The sequence below is a fragment of the Antechinus flavipes genome, chromosome 2, assembly GCF_016432865.1.
Source record: "Antechinus flavipes isolate AdamAnt ecotype Samford, QLD, Australia chromosome 2, AdamAnt_v2, whole genome shotgun sequence".
In the NCBI taxonomy this organism is placed as follows: domain Eukaryota; kingdom Metazoa; phylum Chordata; class Mammalia; order Dasyuromorphia; family Dasyuridae; genus Antechinus; species Antechinus flavipes.
This window is the reverse complement of record NC_067399.1, coordinates 134,006,450-134,024,243: the sequence shown is the minus strand read 5'-3', so window position 1 is coordinate 134,024,243 and position 17,794 is coordinate 134,006,450. Positions and strand designations below refer to the sequence as shown.

Genomic DNA, 17,794 nt, shown 5'->3' with positions numbered 1-17,794 from the left:
ATGTATTACTTTATAAGGATAGCCTCACTTGAACTATCCTTGCCCTTGAAATTTTTTTCACTTTCATGGTAAAACATTTTATCCTACTATTATACTGAGATATTAGGCACTGTGATTTTAAGTGTGGGCAGGAAAGAAAATGACCCTTCTTTTCCTGGTAGTGGGAAGTGTCTGTTGTTATTACTGGATGTGTAAGGCATTAGTCTATAATGGGATTCAAAAAATAATTCTCTAGAGTTGGGGGTGGTTTGAGAAGGGGGAGAAGAAAAAAGATATCTGAGGGATGAATCATCAACAGATGAGCTGTGAAGTACATGAAGTAAGTTACTTGAGTCTCGATCATTCATTCTGTCTTTGAACTAAGAACTAGAGGTACCCTCTACCCAGAAAAGAACTGAAAACTTTGTAGGAGGCAAAACAAAAACCATAGACTTTGAATCAGAGTGGCAGTTCAATCTGCTAAGCATCATGGATAGAAGAATGGGTGGAAGGGAGTCTCACTAATAATAACTTAGATTTCATAGCAAGTTGAACAAATAACATCTAAATTCAGAGGCAATTTTGAACAAGAAAGAGTCCTGCTTTGCCTACAGGGTAGATTACCAGAAAGGGCTAGTCATCTACTTTTAGGGTCCACCTGGCACTCAACTCTCATCTGTATCTCCAAGAAACTCTAACAAGCAGCTAGTAAAAAAATAAAACAAAATAAAGAAAAAGTCTTCTCTGTTCAAGCTGCTTTAAATGTGAACAAGCTTTTTCAGAGGATAAACTATCACAGTCACTTGTAGGGGGGTTAAATGAACTCCTGCAAGATCAGCAAAGAATGTCTAGAAGCCTGGGTCAATTATCTGAATAGAACAAAAGAAAGGACTTTTTTTGCTTTGTTGCTGAGCTTAATACAATAACTCAAAAGAAAAAAAAAAGAGTAATCCTTATTTGATCCATTCATATTCATTAAGCTGTCCCTATTATGAGGTGTTTTCTATTTCTCATGTAAACTAAAAATGAATCCATGAAATAATAGGAAAATGGGTGATAGCATAAATAAAAATAAATACAAATCAAACAAGATGTTCCTCTTTGAATAAAGAAGACCTTAGTTTACAGCTTATTGTGCCCCATTGGCATAGGATGTAATGATATGAAATCGCTATAGACCTCAAGATAAAGATTTTTCATATGATGTGCCTGAAAAAAATGGAGAGAAATGAAGTCAGTCAAGATAAAAATCAGCTGATCTGTCAGCTGTATGCAAATTTATATCTAACAAACAGTATTCCCCTTTTCTCCAAATCATCTATTGCTATTTCTAAGAACCAAGAATGATGGCTTAAAAAGTAGCCAGCCAACCCAAACCTGTATATTTCTTACCTTGGTAATTCAATTAGAATGATAATGTGTTAATTCTTATTTCAAGTATCTATGATTTTAGTGACATGCGTTGGTGATATGCAGACATAAAGATTGTGATTCCTCCATACCTTAATAGACAATCTCTGGATTGTCACAAGAAGAAAAAAACATTCTCTTGAGATCAGCCTGATCATAGGACTCTCTGACCATCAATATTAAAGGGATACCAACCAACAATTACAGAGCTACATAGCTAGTGCCTATCCCATACTCAAAGTCCTTCCACACTGATAAGAACTGTTAGAATCTATGCTGAACTGGCAGAAACTAAGTAGATGAAAAGTATAGATAAACATGAGCAAGTAGATGGTTATCCTATGAGATTAATCTCTGTCTATCTTTCTCTCTCTTTCTATATATAGATAAATATCTTTATATGCATTTCTATCTATCTATCTATCTATATATATATATACACACATATATACATGTATAAATTAAAGATACAAGCATGAATACCACATAAACACATATGCATATAATATATATATGCATATCTTCCTATACACATATGATGAAATCAACTTTTTTTTTTTTTTTTTTGCTGAGGCATTTGGAGTGAAATGACTTGCCCAGGGTCACATAGTTAGGAAATGTTAAGTATCTGAGATCAGATTTGAACCCAGGTCCTCCTAACTTCAGGGCTGGTGCTCTATCCACTGCACCACCTAGCTGCCCCTGAAATCAACATATTTTCATAACAACTCATTTCAAAGGACCCAAAGATCAATAAAAAGCTACCTGGTGGGGTAAATGGGTCATAACATATTACCAAAAATAATTTGTGTACAAGGAATAGAAAATTAACATTAAAAACATTTAGAACAATAAAGTGTTGGACCACTCATGTTGCAAAGTCCAAAAGACAACCCAAGTATTATGATAATATACAACTAACATATTAAAAGTATAAGAAGGAAGTCTCTATTACATGGATGAATCATCTTTTGAGGATGTACGGAAAGACTATACAAGAATAACTTGGGAAGACAAAGCAAGGTTATTGAATTCTGTTTCATGAAAAGAGTAGTACCCTCTCCTGTCTTCATCCCTACTCCCACCTCATTTCATCATATCAAAAACCCTGATAATCTAAGTAAGGTCCTTCCTCGCTCAATAAAGGTAGAACAGCCTTCTCTTATTGGCTGCAATTGTTCTTCGTGCAATATTGTTCCCAAATTATTCCTCCTTACATAACAAACATTACTCAAAGCCTTTAGAGCTTTCTAGGACATTTCAGAGCTTATGTACTTTGGCTAATGCCCAAAAGAATCCAGGATCACATATACCATAATCAGACAGGCCAGGAGTTTTTAATAATCCTGAAATTACCACACCAATATAAAGTTCAAGCTTTGCTTTTATGTCAAAATAGCATCGAATCCTGCAAGGCTAGAATTAAGTAGAGGCAGATGGATGGATGGATGCCAACATGGTGGAATGGTTTGACATCCCAAAAGTCATTCCATCCCACAAATTATGTCCCAGAAAATTGATGCCTCATATTTCTACTCTTGAAGATTCTATTCTTTGATTTCATCTATTGCCTATTTGATTCATAACTAAATTAGGAAAGAAAGTGGCAAACCTTGTCCCTGTAGTTGCCTACATATACGCACTGGGATTAATGGTACTATGTAGTAACATGAATAGTACGTACACACACACACACACACACACACACACACACACACACACCAGTCAATTCTTTGACTTTCCTTGCAAATGCTTCAGGAACTCAAGCAAGTTTCTTGAGTTCAAATTTGGCTTCAGATACTCACTGGGCAGATCACTTAGACTCTGAGTTTTTTCATCTATACAATAAGTATAATAACAACACCCCTCTCATAGATCTTGTGAGGATCAAATAAAATAATATTTGTAAAGCATTTAACATAATACCTGACACATGGAAGGTCCTTTATACATGCTTATTCCTTTCTCCTTTCTCTCCTACATCTTTTACAGATCTCTGGATCTGAATCTTTGCTCCCATTTAGTATTTATCTCAATTCTATGAGTTTCAGCATCCTACAGATACTTTGGTAGCCATTTGAATTAGTTTTTGGTTTATTATATTCTTCTCCCAACTCAAATCCCACTTTCTATTCCCTTTTCTCCTGCAGGGCTCCACTTAAATTTCCACAAATGTTTGCACTACTTCAACCTAAGAAGATGGCATTGTTTTAATTTAAATGAAAATTTTGCTAAGGACGAACATAGCAAATCTTATCTGAGAGTTGTAGTTCCCTGAGAATGAGTTTGAAAGCATTATATATGAATGTGAACTATTGGTGTTTTCTTATGATCAGATTATTTCTGATGGAGAAAGAAGGAGCAAGCAAAAAAGACCCACAGGGTGAGAAGTTTTTGATTCAGTAAGTAGTGGGGAGGAGATGAGAGTCCCAGGAAATGATTCCAAAAGATACAAAAAAGAAGAAATTGGGAGCAATGAAAAAAACAAACTACTGTTTTGTTCAAAATGTTGCCCAAGGCTAGCCTGGAAGTCTGAATGAATGATCATGACCTCTGAAAAGCTGTATTCCAACATGTATTGGAATGAATGGCAGAAGAGAACAGGAAAAAATATAGGGAAAATCTCTGGCTGATTCAGTCAAACATATGAGATGGAGCAGATCTATTTAGTGACAGTGCTAGGAGGGTGGGTGAGGTGTGTATAAACACAGTGGGAATGGGGGCAGATTGCAGTCAATGTGTAAAGTAGAAGTATTTGCAAAAGAGGATTCAGTAAAAGCTTTCACGTTTCAAAATTCCAAGTTGTGAATCTACCTCAGGCAATTCAAATATAGTAGAACATCAGTGTAACATAGTTCATTATTATGCTCATCTAGATATACATATTTGAATACTTCAACCGATCTCTGATTCTTGGAGGGGACTCCCATCTCTAGTATAGACTATGGGCCACCAATGCCCTCTCAATTCCTGTCAATCTTTTTCTATACCTTTGGAATCTTCCTCTCTTTGAAATAACTTGAAAATTGATCCCTAAGTGCTTTCAAAATAGTGCTACCTTCAACATATATTCATCTAGCCATTCTTCCTAAATTATCTCCTGGAGTACATTAGCAGTTTCTCATATAGAACTTCAGATTCCAAGGTGGTGTTTTTCAGTTGTTTTCATTTTCTCTGATTCTCTGTGACCCCATTTAGGATTTTCTTGGCAAAGATGCTGGAGTGGTTTGCCCTTTCCTTCAAAAGCTCATTTTAGAGAAGGAAACTGAGGGAATTGAGGTCAAGCTAATAAATGTCTAAAGCTAGAGTTGAACTCAGCTGCCCCAAAATGGTAGAGCCTAAATATTGCTGGTCCACTATACCATCCATTTAGCTGATATTCTTCTCTATGTCTTCTTGTTTCATCTATATTCGTATCGATAATGTCTCCTATCTCTATTAGTGTATCCATTCAGTGATAAGGATGGGCAGCGTAATATAATGGAAATAATGATGGAAGAGGAGTCATGTGAAATGGGGTGAAATCCCTTCTCTGATACTAACTATATGACCTTGAACAAGTCACTTAACCGTAGGATACTATGGTTATTCCTTTACAAAACAGGGACAATAATACCTCTAGATCCTATTTCACAGGGTAAAAGCAAATGTTAAATTTTACAGACTTAAAGTGATATATATTTTGAATTACTTTCATCATCATCTTTATCATTGTTTTGCTGCTAGACCAGGATCTCACATTTAGATCTCACATATCAATAGTTAATTAATTTTTACAATATTATCTATGACATACCTCTGTCTAGTACAACCCGATGTAGAAGAGAACATGGTATAGTAGCTAGAGCCTCACAATCAGGAAAACCAGAATTCTCATGTTGCCTCTGATACACACTGGTCAGTGAATGGGAACAAGTCACTCAATGTCTCATTGCCCTGATAACTTTATAACATGAAGTTCGAAAACAGCTGTTGACTTCCATTGATAGAAATAGTTTCCTCACTTAAAGTTCCTTGCAATAAAAATTCAGGTGCAAATTATGTAATATTGCAGTAAAACTTCTAGATTTTTTTAGTTAATCAATTTATCACCTGGAATTAGTACACAGCACCTTCTATGTGTTAAACACCACTAATGATACAAAGGAAAAAAAAAAAAACATCGCCAAGAACAACCAAAAAAACCCCACCAAAAACAAAAACTAATCCTGCTCTCAAAGAGTTCATATTCTTATGTAAACTATTCTTTTATTTCCATCTCAGCCACCCTCGTATATTTGATTACAAAACAATAAATGACAAAGGTATAGGACTTTACATTTGTCCCTGACTTTGTTTTTCTCAGGTATAGTTCCTGGAATTGTGGATGGTGGTCAGATGGTGGCCACCAAAGCAACCCAAAATTTCAATATAAACAAATGAAGGGTTACCACTATGAGTTTACTTCATGTCTTATATTTAGGTCAGAAAAAATCATGTTTTATAATATAAATTGTGCAGAATGTCATGGAATCAAAAAGTCCTTCTCTATGTTTAAAGTCCCAAATGTTCACCATAAATGAGTAGCACTCTCCCTAAAGTGTAACTTTATAAATTGCTGAAGAATGTATAACACACAAAAGAGCTAAGGATCTTATTTAAATTTGATTTTCTAATCAGAATCTGGTACTAGTAAAGATTTGATTTAAATTATATGGAAATTGGACTAAATACAAATTCTGCAAGTAATATACCTTGATTAATATAACTGTTTGCTGTTATTTTGTGTCTGTATTCTTTCAATTTTTAGTATCATTTTAAACAATAAAAAACCCAAACTACTCAAGAATTATAGTCCACTGATGAGTCCCTGGTAAAGAAATGTGCCTGTCTGAGTGTGTGCTCAGAAGGTTCAGTCACTGCAGAGCATGGCAATAACTCATGGTACATTTTTATGTCATACATAACCTACATTTCTGCAGCAAGAAATTGAGAGCTGAGCAATTCCCTGGCATTTGCTGTGAATATGGAGCAGTGGAGGGCATTCTCTCCTTGCCCTTCTTTCTTCTGGGTCAGCTGCAAAGTAGGGAAGGTCATTGTCTGGGAGTGGATCATTATGGGTTGGCAGAAATCAAATGTTTTCCTTGGAGGAGCCCTGGAATCCAAGTCATGCATTCACTTTATTTTTTACAGTATTATCCAAGTCAGCAAAGAGGATTATAGCTCTAGGGCTTGCCAAGGATGCTAGTAGGCTTGGGTTTCAATCACCAAGTCAGTTTTCTATCCTGAATTGTGAGGTCAATTTTTTTCTCCATGAATAGAAAGTAAATAGCTTGGGTTTCTGAGGACTTGACCTTATATTTTCTTGGTTCCCTTCTGTGCCTAGCAGAGAGCCTTTCACATCTGAAGTATTCTTGGAATTTTTCTTTGTAACCATAAATATGCCTCATTTTAAGCAAACCTACTACGAAAAAAAATCAAACTTAAAAAAGGATAAATCAGAGGTGTGGATGAGTTAAAGGGAAGGGGGGAAGAGAGTAGATGTTTACTTTATTAAAATATTCACTGCTAAGTTCCTTTAAACAAACACCTCTTTCTGTATATCTGAAATAATATTTGATTTGTATAATAGCAAGATGGGAGAGATTTAACTACACAATAGTTTATGTGAAAAATCTCTGGGCATTTCAGCATAGTTTAACAATTTAATAGAATAAGCAATTTTCTATTGTTCATGAGGTACTTGCTAAGCACAGGATAGAGCAAAACAAAAACTTCTCTCGAAGTGCTTAAATATTCTGGACTTTGGGTTCAAAATTACAACAGGATAACATGGTCCCTGAGAAGCTTCTGTTATATTGAACAGGCCCTTCCATTTTATAGGTCTCAATTTCCTCCCATATAAAATGATAGTATTAAACCAAATGTTGCCAAGTTTCTCTCCGACTTTGTAGTTCTATGAAGAGATTTCTCAGGATAACTGCCCAGGGACAGTAGTGGGTGATACTGTGAACCATGTATTTCAGTAAGATGGACCACTGATCCCAAAGAATTACAGTATTTCAGGATATTGATTTAGAGCTAAAAGCATCCTTAAAGGCAATCTAACCCACAATCCCTTATTTAATGGATAGGAAACTGATATTCAGAGATCTTAAGTAAATTACCTACGCTAATGCAAGTATAAAGCAGTATATCCAGAATTCAAATCTAGATTATCCAACGACCAAACAGTTAGTGCCTTTTTTTTACTGTACTCCACTAACCTTAGAGGTTGTATGTCTCAACATGTTCATTACACACAAACCCTTTCTTAGTCTAGAATAATATATATTTTTTTAAATTGCTGTACTCAAGTTATTGTTCTGTTGTACTCTTCATGACCCCATTTGGGGCTTTCTTGGCAAGGATACTGGAGTGGTTTAGCATTTCCTTCTCCAGCTCATTTGGCAGATGAAAAAACTGAGGCACATAAGGTAAAATGACTTGCCCACGGTACACATCTAGTAAGTACCTGAGGCCACAGTTGAATTCAGGAAGATGAGTCTTTCAGACTTCAGCCCTGACACTCTATCCACTGTACCCTCTAGCTACCTAGATCTCACTTATTACTATGTTAATTGCAATATATGTTCTAGTTTTTGTTGTTATTATTTGTTAACATTGCATATTTCTCTTTATGATGTTTTTTATGTTTGATGAGGCGGAAGAGTTTTGTAGGGAACTGGAAATTATTTCCAATGTTATTTCAGAAAGTTCCCTGTTGCATGCCACAGGTCTGAATCAAACCTATCTTACTATCTTATTTTACTTGATGATCAGGACTGAGCTGGATCAAACACCATTTTCTCTCTATTCACATTCGGGTTGTGTCTAAATATGTGTCTGATTTCTTTTTCTTCTTCTTTTCTCCAGCCAACTTCACCTTGCCAAGCAGGCCAGGCCTTTATCAATTCAGTTCAGGTCAAATAGAGATCCTGGTGCTTTTTTGCTATTTTTCTGGTCTGTATCTGATATGACAAAAAATGAATACAATTTTTGGTGGAGAATTGCGTGTGAGTCTGTTGTATGTATAATATAAATGAAAACATCCTTTCCTCTTCTTCTCCCTGCCATACATACTGATCCTCTCTGAGGGCACTGTCTGCCCTATACCACATACTGTTCCTTTAACTGAGAAAATGTGATTGTTGTTCCCTCCCTTTCATTTTCTATTTAAGGAAAGTTCTTAAAATATATGAATTACGTGACTTATCCATCTCAGATAAAAAGAATTCTTTTTATAGATCAAGAGGCTGAATGCTTATTAATAACAGTAAAATTTTCCATGTGCTTTTGTATCAAAGGGGAGGCTGACTAAAGTATGAAGATGCCTTTATGGCAATAATAACAGCAGCAGATGAATAATTATAAAAGTGAGATGGAATTGAAAGGCATTTTAATTTGTCATTACTTCTCTATGTTCTGAAAGACTCTAGATAATTACGCTGACTCTAAAAAAAGGGAGTGTGTGATATTTTTCCTCATTATGAGATTAAATTCTCAAGGCACCCCTTTTTACTATAAGTTAAAATAAAGATTTCTCTGACTTCCTCTAATGATGTAATCATGCCTTAAAAACTGTTCAGCTGCTGACAAATTCAGTCTTCTCACTTACATGGAGAATGCTGCATTGCAAGCTTGTTTGAATTGAAGGAAGTGAACATTTGCTAGTGTGCCTCAGCAATTTATACAGATGTGATTTTACTTGTTTGTTTGTTGAGCACTTTCAACCTTTTTGCTGCATTAATTTTCAAAGCCAAGAACAACTGTAAGATTGTCATCAATTCATAGATTGAACAGTGAAGCATGTCAAGAAAATTTTCAAATGAGACTTCATGATAACTTAAAAAGAAAACAGGTGGTATGAATGTAAGGGCACATAGAGACATGCTCTCCTCTCCAATATTTATGCACATGTTCTCTATTTCTGTCTTCCCCATATTGCAATGACTACATACTCAAATATGGTCTAGAGAATGTTTTCCAACAGCTGTTTTCAGAAGACAAAAATTCTAGAGGAAAGATAAGTATGTTTAGGTGGGTGGCTGAATACTTCTTAGATGGGAAGCACAAATGATCATCCTTATGTCCTTTCTGACAAAAAAAAAACAAACAAAAAAAAAACATTTGAATCGGGCAATGGAATCTGATAGTTTTTCTAAATTTCTTACTGACTCCTGGACTTGAACCTGGGTGATAGTGGTGGTAGTAGTAGTAGTAGTAGTAGAAGTAGTAGTAGTAGTAAGTAGAAGTACTAGTAGTAATTGTAGTAGTGGTGGTGGTGGTGGTGGTGGTGGTAATAGTAGTAGTAGTAATAGTAGTAATGGTAGTAGTAGTAGTAGTAGTAGTAGCAGAAGTACTAATAGTGATAGTGGTAGTAATAGTAACAGTAGTAGTAGTAGTAGTAGTATTAATAGTAATAGTGGTAGTAATAGCAACAGTAGTAGTAGCAGTAGTAGTGGTGGTAATAGTAGTAGTGGTAGTGGTAGTAGTAGTAGTAGTAGAAATACTAATAGTAATAGTGGTAGTAATAGTAACAGTAGCAGTAGTAGCAGCAGTAGTGGTGGTAGTAGTAGTTGTTGTAGTGATAGTAGTAGTAGAAGTCATGGTGGTAATAGTAGCAGTAGTAGTAGTGGTAGAAGTCATGGTGGTAGTAGTAGTGATAGTAGTGGTAGTAATGGTGGTGGTGGTGGTAATCGTAGTAGTTCTATTAGTAATAGTAGTAGTAATAGTAGTGGTAGTAGTAGTAGCAGCAGTTGTAGTAGCAGTAGTACTAATAGTAGTAGCAGTAGCAGTAGTAATAGTAATAGTAGTGGTAGTGGTAGTAGTAGTAGTACTAGCGGTAGTGGTAGTGGTAGTAGTAGTAGTGGTAGTAGTACTAGTACTAGTAGTAGTAATAGCAGTGGTAGTAGTAGTAGTAATAGTAGTAGCAGTAGTACTAGTCTAGTAGTAGTGATAGTGGTAGTTGTTCTAGTAGTAGTAGTAATAGTAGTGGTAGTGGTAGTAATAGTAATAGTAGTAGTAGAAGCAGTAGCAGCAGCAGCAGCAGTAGTAGTAGTAGTAGCAGTAGTAGTGGTAGTAGTAGCAGGTCTCCCTCAATTATAGTGCCCACTTTCCACCATTCTTTTTATTTTATACTGTCTGTATCTTATTTGTTTATAGTATGCATGTTGTCTCCCCTATTAAACTGCAAGTTCCCTGAAGTTAGGGCCAGATTTTTCTTTTTCCCTTTCTTTGTATACCCAGTGCTTAGTATAGTACCTGATATCAGTAGGTGCTTAATAAGTATTTGTCAACAGTGTTATTGCCTGAGGTTCTGGCTGTTACAGCAGTCAGGTTTCTTTCTGATCTGCAGTCCTAACTACTTCTGGCTTTCATGCTGACCTTGGATAGGGTCATTATGCTCATAATTCAATGGATTCTCCTCTGCTTCAAATCAATGAAGAACTGAGCTCAGCCTTCCTTGCAGTCTGTCCTATAATTGATTGAATTGACAGTTTGTCGACATCTGGAGTCTTTCTATTCACTCAGCAAAGAGAAGGCCTTTGCAACTCAAACATTTAAGTGTCTGCCCTCCTCCAGGGATATTTTGTAAAAGGGCAATAGATCTATCATTCTAAGAGACACTGAATATTGCACATGGAGTGGATTAAAGAAAGTCCCTGAGCTGGGGGGCAGCATCATAAAACTTGACCTTTTCTAGTTCCTTCTGAAATAGGTCTTCACCATGGAACTTTATTATATTTATAGATTCAGATTGGAAGAGATTATTAGTATCATCTACTTCAAGTCTCTCATTTTACACTCCAAATACACCAAGAAGAAGAAATTGAGAACCACAGAGTCTATAATTTGCCCTAAAATAGTTATAGATCTGGCACTAGAACCTAAGCTGATTGCCAGTCCAGTGTTATTTTCATAAGATCATACATTCACTCCCTCATTCCCCATCCCTAATGGTATCCGGCTGCTTAAAAACCTTTAGTGGTTCCACATGTCTTATCCTGGCAATGAAGGCCTTCCATAATCTGTTTCTAAATGTATTTGCAGGTTTCATTTTATATTATTCTTTCCTATAGGTATTTCATGCCTCTAATTCCACCCACCTTGAATTATATAATTCCTTCTTTTCAATCTTCATCTGTTCAATCTTTTCCTTTCTTTAAAGCTCAGATCAGACATCATATCCTTTATGAGACTTCTTTGATCCTACCAAATAGATGAGATAGCTCCTACCTTAAATTTCTCAGAGCCTTTCATTTAGAGACAGAATATGAAAAAGAGACAGAATTTGAACCCCAAGTCTTTCCAACTGTATCGTGTCACACTATCTCAACTGTGCTTTTAATGTCACTAATATCTTAATTCCTTTCTTAATTCAATAATATAACATGGATTCTAGGTAAAACTATCCAAATATCCCAAAGTTCAAATACTTTTTTTTCATCTGAGTAAAAGAGAGAACTCAAGAGAATAAAGAAAAGATTAAAGAAAGAGGATATACATGACTTGCCATAATCTGACACAAAGTCAGCATCATATCTCTAAACCCTCAGCACTGGGTCTGTATCATAGATATTTATTAAATGTCTGATGAATTGAATTGGCTAAATTCTCAAAATACTTGAAAGTTATGAGTATTTAAACAGTAGTGAAACCTATTTTTAAGCAAGAGAGTTTTTAAAATTATTTACCATTTACAATTATGATGATCTGCTTCTCTTAGGGTTGGGACATGTGATTTCATCAGTGTAGGCAACTCCCAGGATGGAAACTCTCTTCCCTAATGCAAATCAGTAAACCCCTACAACTTGTAGTCTTGGATCATTGCTTGGGACTCACTTAGACCTCAAGTAACTTCCTTATGATCATACAGTATATATAAGAGATAGATTTTGAACCTTAAACCTTCCCAGTTCTATCTTCCATGACACACTATATCTATATTTTTGTTCTTTAATGTAGTGATACAAGGTGGGTTTTAGGTAAAAAAAAATTATCCAATATTGCAAAGTTTTTACTTTTATTTAAATAAAAGATAACTTTCTTAATTTCAGCCATTTCTCAAATTGAATATTAAGAATATTTGAAAATAATTCATAACTGTATGAAAGTAAACATTTCTGTCCAGAGTACCGGGTATCACGTAAAATGAAGATGTATGCTTATTCGGGAGACTGATGATTCTGATTGCTCAGTGATGAATTATCACCAGTCTTGATAAGTAGGCTTAGCACTGAAGAATCAGGGCAGCCAATGTATTCATCATCTTCCTATTAAAAACTCTCCCTGAGTTTTGCTTCTCATTCTAAAATTAAATGAGAAGCCTCCAATAAGGCAGAGCTTAATTTCTCCCCCTATCTGCCCACCAAAAATCACATTAAATGATAGCTTGAGAAAGAGTCATTATTTTGAACAAGTAGGTATTTTTCTAGGTACTAGGTAGACAAACTTGAACTAATACCTTTGAAAGGTAAGGTGAAAATAGTTCTTCCCATTTGGCTAGCTTGGAAAAACCTGATTGCATGGATTTATTACCGACTACAGCTTAAATCTTCTAAGATCATTCTTATCCTAACAACAGGGTATGTTTATTGTATGTCATAAAGGTCACCTCTTAGAAGATGGGTGTTTACACTATATATGCTCATTTTTCTGAGCAATGTCACTGGCATGCTATTAACTCTGCATCCCTGACAAAAGAAATTCAATTTCATTTATTCTTGTTTTCTTCTAAGGACATTTAAATTAATTTGGTGCTTGTATTCATAGCTTAGCAAACTGAAATTCTATATAATGCACATAGATGAAGTTGGCAAAATTCCTCTTTGGAGTCCTACAATTCTATTCTCTATTGATTCACCTGCAAAACTTGGGTTGTTTGGAATTAGGAAGACAGATTTTAGAAATAAAAAGGGATTTTGGAAAACATTCATCCCAACCTTCTCTTTTTACTGATTAGAGTATTGAAGCTCAAAGGTAAAGAGTGATTTGCCTAAGGTAAGGCAGTCAGGTAATGGCAGAGTCCGTATTCAAACTAAGCTTTTTTTTCCCCTCTAAGTGCAGTGTTTTTTACTATAAAGGAAATAAATAGTAAGACCCAATTAGAACCAAGGTTCTATGATACCCAGTTTAGAGTTCTTTTTACAGTAGCTGAGAAACTTTTTTTTTATCATAGTTGAATGTCATGAGAAATATTGGAATAGATAACTTTGGTGAGGAAGGTAAGCCTTTTTTCCCATTCTGTATTACAGCCTGAAGAATCAGTAGTGAAAACATCTGGGATGAGAAAACAAGGGATGAGGAAAAAAAATCAGAATTGCTTCTGCCAAGGAGAATCACTTACCAACCAGTGGAGGAGGAATCTTTCTTGGACAATGAACATTTCTTAAGTGGATTCACAAATTAACATAGTAATTTTAGTGTGGGGAAGCAACTGGATTTTCTTTCTTTAAAAAAAAAATTATTTATGGTAAGTTAAGACATTGGATGGATTAAAAACAACTCCCAGAAAACAGATTCTACACACATTCTCAAGTATAATACTGTAGCAAATGGCTGAGGAAGAAAATTATTCAACCTCAAAGACAGCAGAGATTTAGAACAAAAGAAACCCCACAAAACAAATACAACTTTTGGGGTATTTATTCTAGATTTCTTTGGAGTATAATTATTCTGTTAAAATATTGATGATTGTGATGTAAAACCATCTTCCACCAGAAACAAACATTATTCCTCCACCATGTTCAGCATGATTGGTGACAACGGGCAAAGAATCAGACTGAAGCTCAATCAATAGGAGATGTATAATGGATGAATTCATGCTGCCTTTAGAAATGTGGATGTATTATGCCAACTGTACAAGGAAAGCTTGGAGACAAAGAATGAAATCACCAACTCTTTTCTCTGTTGTTCATATACAGCTTCTCAAGGTTGAAATAGGGATTTTCCCTTAAGAGACCAAAAGAATGTTAAATGTAAAGCAGGAGGGGGAAAGCATGCCCATGGGAATAATACTCTTCCACCCCCATGATAGTTGGCTCCAGTTTGTTTATCAGGTATCAGATAAAAAAAAGAGTCCTTTAAATTGAATGAAAGTTCATTTGACATGAACTTGAGTTATGACCTTTTAATTTGGGAGGAATTGTATTTAAGCCAACAGAGGTAAATTTAAATGGAAGGTAAGAGGAGGGATGTCAGTTTGGCCAGAGCACTGGGGTAGAGATCTTTGTGTATGTTTCATTATTTCTTTCTAATGTCACTGTCTTGGGTTTCCTGGAAGCTTCCACAAAGATGAACATTTAACTCACATTAATTGTGCATCAGTGCTACAGATGGTGCCCAGGTAGAGTTCACAAAGGACATGGTAAGATCAGGGAGTCTTTTTTCTGACTTCCAAAAAAAGAATCTGGATTTTCTGGATCATGATTGCTATTTTTGTAGAGAATGGAGGTACTTGAAACTCAGTGAGAAATAGAGGAAATGCATTTCAAAAGAAGGCAAACAATCATCTTAATAACACAGTTTTGGACTTAAACATGATACCTATCTTTTGAAGAGAAGCCTTCTCCGTCCACAGACTGATCAAGGAAAACCCAAGGGGAGGCAGGGACACAAAGCTTGGAAACAGTAATAGCTAAGTAAAAGTTTTCCAACATGAACAAAGAGAACTATATTTCGTAAATATATAGCTGTAAAAAGGCTGGTATAAATGCTTCAGAACACCTGACAGTCTCCCATACCATTATAGGTGGTTTCTTTTGGCTGTGTACAATATATTTTGTCAATTTTGCTATAAAGTAAGCAAAATCTGTATATGTATATGTATATAAATATATTAAATAGTGTGTTTCTTTATGTGTGCAGTGAGTAAGCTGTGCAGTTGATAAACTGGAATCCTGAAGTGGTTGGGTTTTTTTTTTGTTGTTGTTCTGGGTTTTTTCCCCAAACAACCTCTATTATGATTTTATTTACTATCAACACAAAATTCTCTAGCATCACTGGCATTATGATGAGGCGTTACCAAATCTTTTGCTGATAAGTCTCCCAATTTATACGTAGTCATATTTATTTACTTATGAATAACACCACATTTCATCTGTCTATTAACAGAAAGAGAGAATTTGGGGACTCCGGAGAAGGTGAGCTTTAACATTCACAGACATGTGCACATGGAATGAAATATTTAGTTTTGTCTGAGAAAGAACCAGTTAATGACAATTTATTTTCCAATGGAATCAGGAAAACCAGAGTCAGGGCAAGAACTGGATCTGTCCTTTTCCCCCCTATCATTCAAATGATTATTTCATGGGTCATCAATCAGAGGAAATTAGGATAGACAAACTGAGTATTTGGATTGGGTAGAGAGGTGATATTGTATGCTTTTTAATATTTATCTCTATAATGAACATGTTCCAGGCCATCTACATCATTGGTACTTTGAGATGGGCTCTTCTCTAACACCATGACTTGGACCTCCACTGGCTTTGTTTTCCCCCCACTTCGAGGCCCCATTGGTTAGCACTGCCAATATCATTTAAGCACTTCAACATCCATTAGCTTTTACAAAGGGATATTTACTTTAAAATTATAGCAAGAACACATTTGGTTTAAAAAATAACTTTCCCATATTTGCATTTGATATTTTATACATCAATCCAATCCAATAAGTTTTTATTAAGCTTCTCAAATACTGACTATGTCATCCTGGCTAATGATTAACCCCTCAGAGGTCTCAGATAATTTTATAAGATGTTACAAATCTTCCTTAATAAAGGAAGTCTCTACCCTGGGAATACCATTTACAGATTCCAGTCACAGATTGGGATTCTTTCTCCCCTCCACTCACATAAAAGAAAAAAAGAAAAAAAATGAAATAAAAATATTTGAATCCCATGGTAGGTTCTGGACACATTAAAATAGGAGAGATGCCTATTAAGCTGTAGGTGAATTGGGAATCTTTAAACATATGAAAGAACCAAGTCAAAGGCCTTTAGAAAGATACTAATTATTATCCTTTTCGAAATAATGCCTTATAGCAGTGATGACAAAGTCAAATAGAAACATATCCCTGAAGGCTGAATATTGACATAGAAAACACCAAGTTAACATTATATATTTTGTATTGCATTTTTACTTATTTTGCAAAATATCTCCTTTACAATTTAATCTGGATTAGCTACACTCAGAAGTTTTGCACTAGGAGTTTGACACATCTACCTTAGAGAACAGAAGCAGTTCTTGTACACTATTACCCAATTCTAATAAAGACCAATATGTAAAAGAATGAACGGAGCTGAGGGAGAAGCATTTATATATAGAAAAGCTCATTTACTATGAACTAGTTGGGGAAAGATCTCATATTAATGAGCATAAAAGTCTGAATTATGAAATATTTAAAAAGAAATGTAATCACTTTCAAATTCTTACAGCAACTATAATCAGTTCAGTTGAATAATACACAGTAGAAATGTTGTTTCTCAAGCATGAGCCCACAATAAAATTTTATCTGGTATGTAAAACTTGAATTATCAAAGATCCTTACTTCTCTTCTTAAAACTTATTTTAAAAGTCAAATGAAGTCAGTAAATATACATTAAGTGATTACTATGCTAAGCCCTGGGCATAAAAATAAAGGCAAAAAACAAAAACAAAATATGGCCTTCAAATAATTCATGATGTAATAAAAAAGACAACACTCAAGCAATGATGTACAAAGAAGAGATAGACTGATAGTCAGACAATCAATGGAAAAGAAATACTAGTCTTAAAGCAGTGAGGAGGCTCCTTGCAAAATACAGGATTTTAACTAAAATTTAAAAGAAACCAGGAAAGCCAGGAAATAAAGCTAAAGAGAAAGAAATTTCTAAGCATGACAACCATGAGTAAGGAGATGGGATGTTTTGGGTAAGAAAAAGCAAAAACCAACATCATTAGACTACAGAGCATGTTGTGGGAAGAAATATATAGAGGAAGACTGGAAAGGTAGAAGGGTCCAGTTACAAAAGGCTTTAAGAACCAAACAGATTTTATATTTGAACCTAGAGATAAAAGAGAGCCATTGAAATTTACTGAATGAGGTTAGGGGTGGTGATCAAAATCTATTTATACTTTAATACAATCAATTTGTCACCTAAATTTATGATAAACTAGAATTTGGAGACTCCAAAAGAAGGGAAAGCAATCAATGAAGATGCTGTTGAAATAATCTCAGCATGAAGTGATGAAAACTAGAATCATAATAATCCTCTTTTTTTATTTTTTAGAAACTTTTTGGAGTTAAGTGATTTGTTCAGGTTCACATAACTAATAAATTTCAATCTGAATTTGAGCTCAGGTCCTCCTAATACCTGGGCCAGTGTTCTATCCAATGTGCTACCTAGCT

The 17,794-nt window shown here is 35.1% G+C and overlaps 1 protein-coding gene across 4 annotated transcripts in view; it reads left to right on the top strand.

Annotated features, from left to right (window-relative positions):
- Positions 1-17,794, top strand: part of ZMAT4 (zinc finger matrin-type 4) — an 803,377-nt gene that overhangs the window by 546,845 nt on the left and 238,738 nt on the right. Inside the window, exon 9 of one of the 4 annotated variants that reach the window (XM_051975572.1) lies at positions 13,665-15,267. The exons of the other annotated variants lie outside the window; for them this stretch is intronic. Coding sequence (XP_051831532.1) covers positions 13,665-13,680 — 16 coding nt within the window. The 3' untranslated portion in view covers positions 13,681-15,267. Of the gene's footprint in view, positions 1-13,664; positions 15,268-17,794 lie in introns of those variants that run through there. 4 annotated transcript variants of the gene reach the window in all.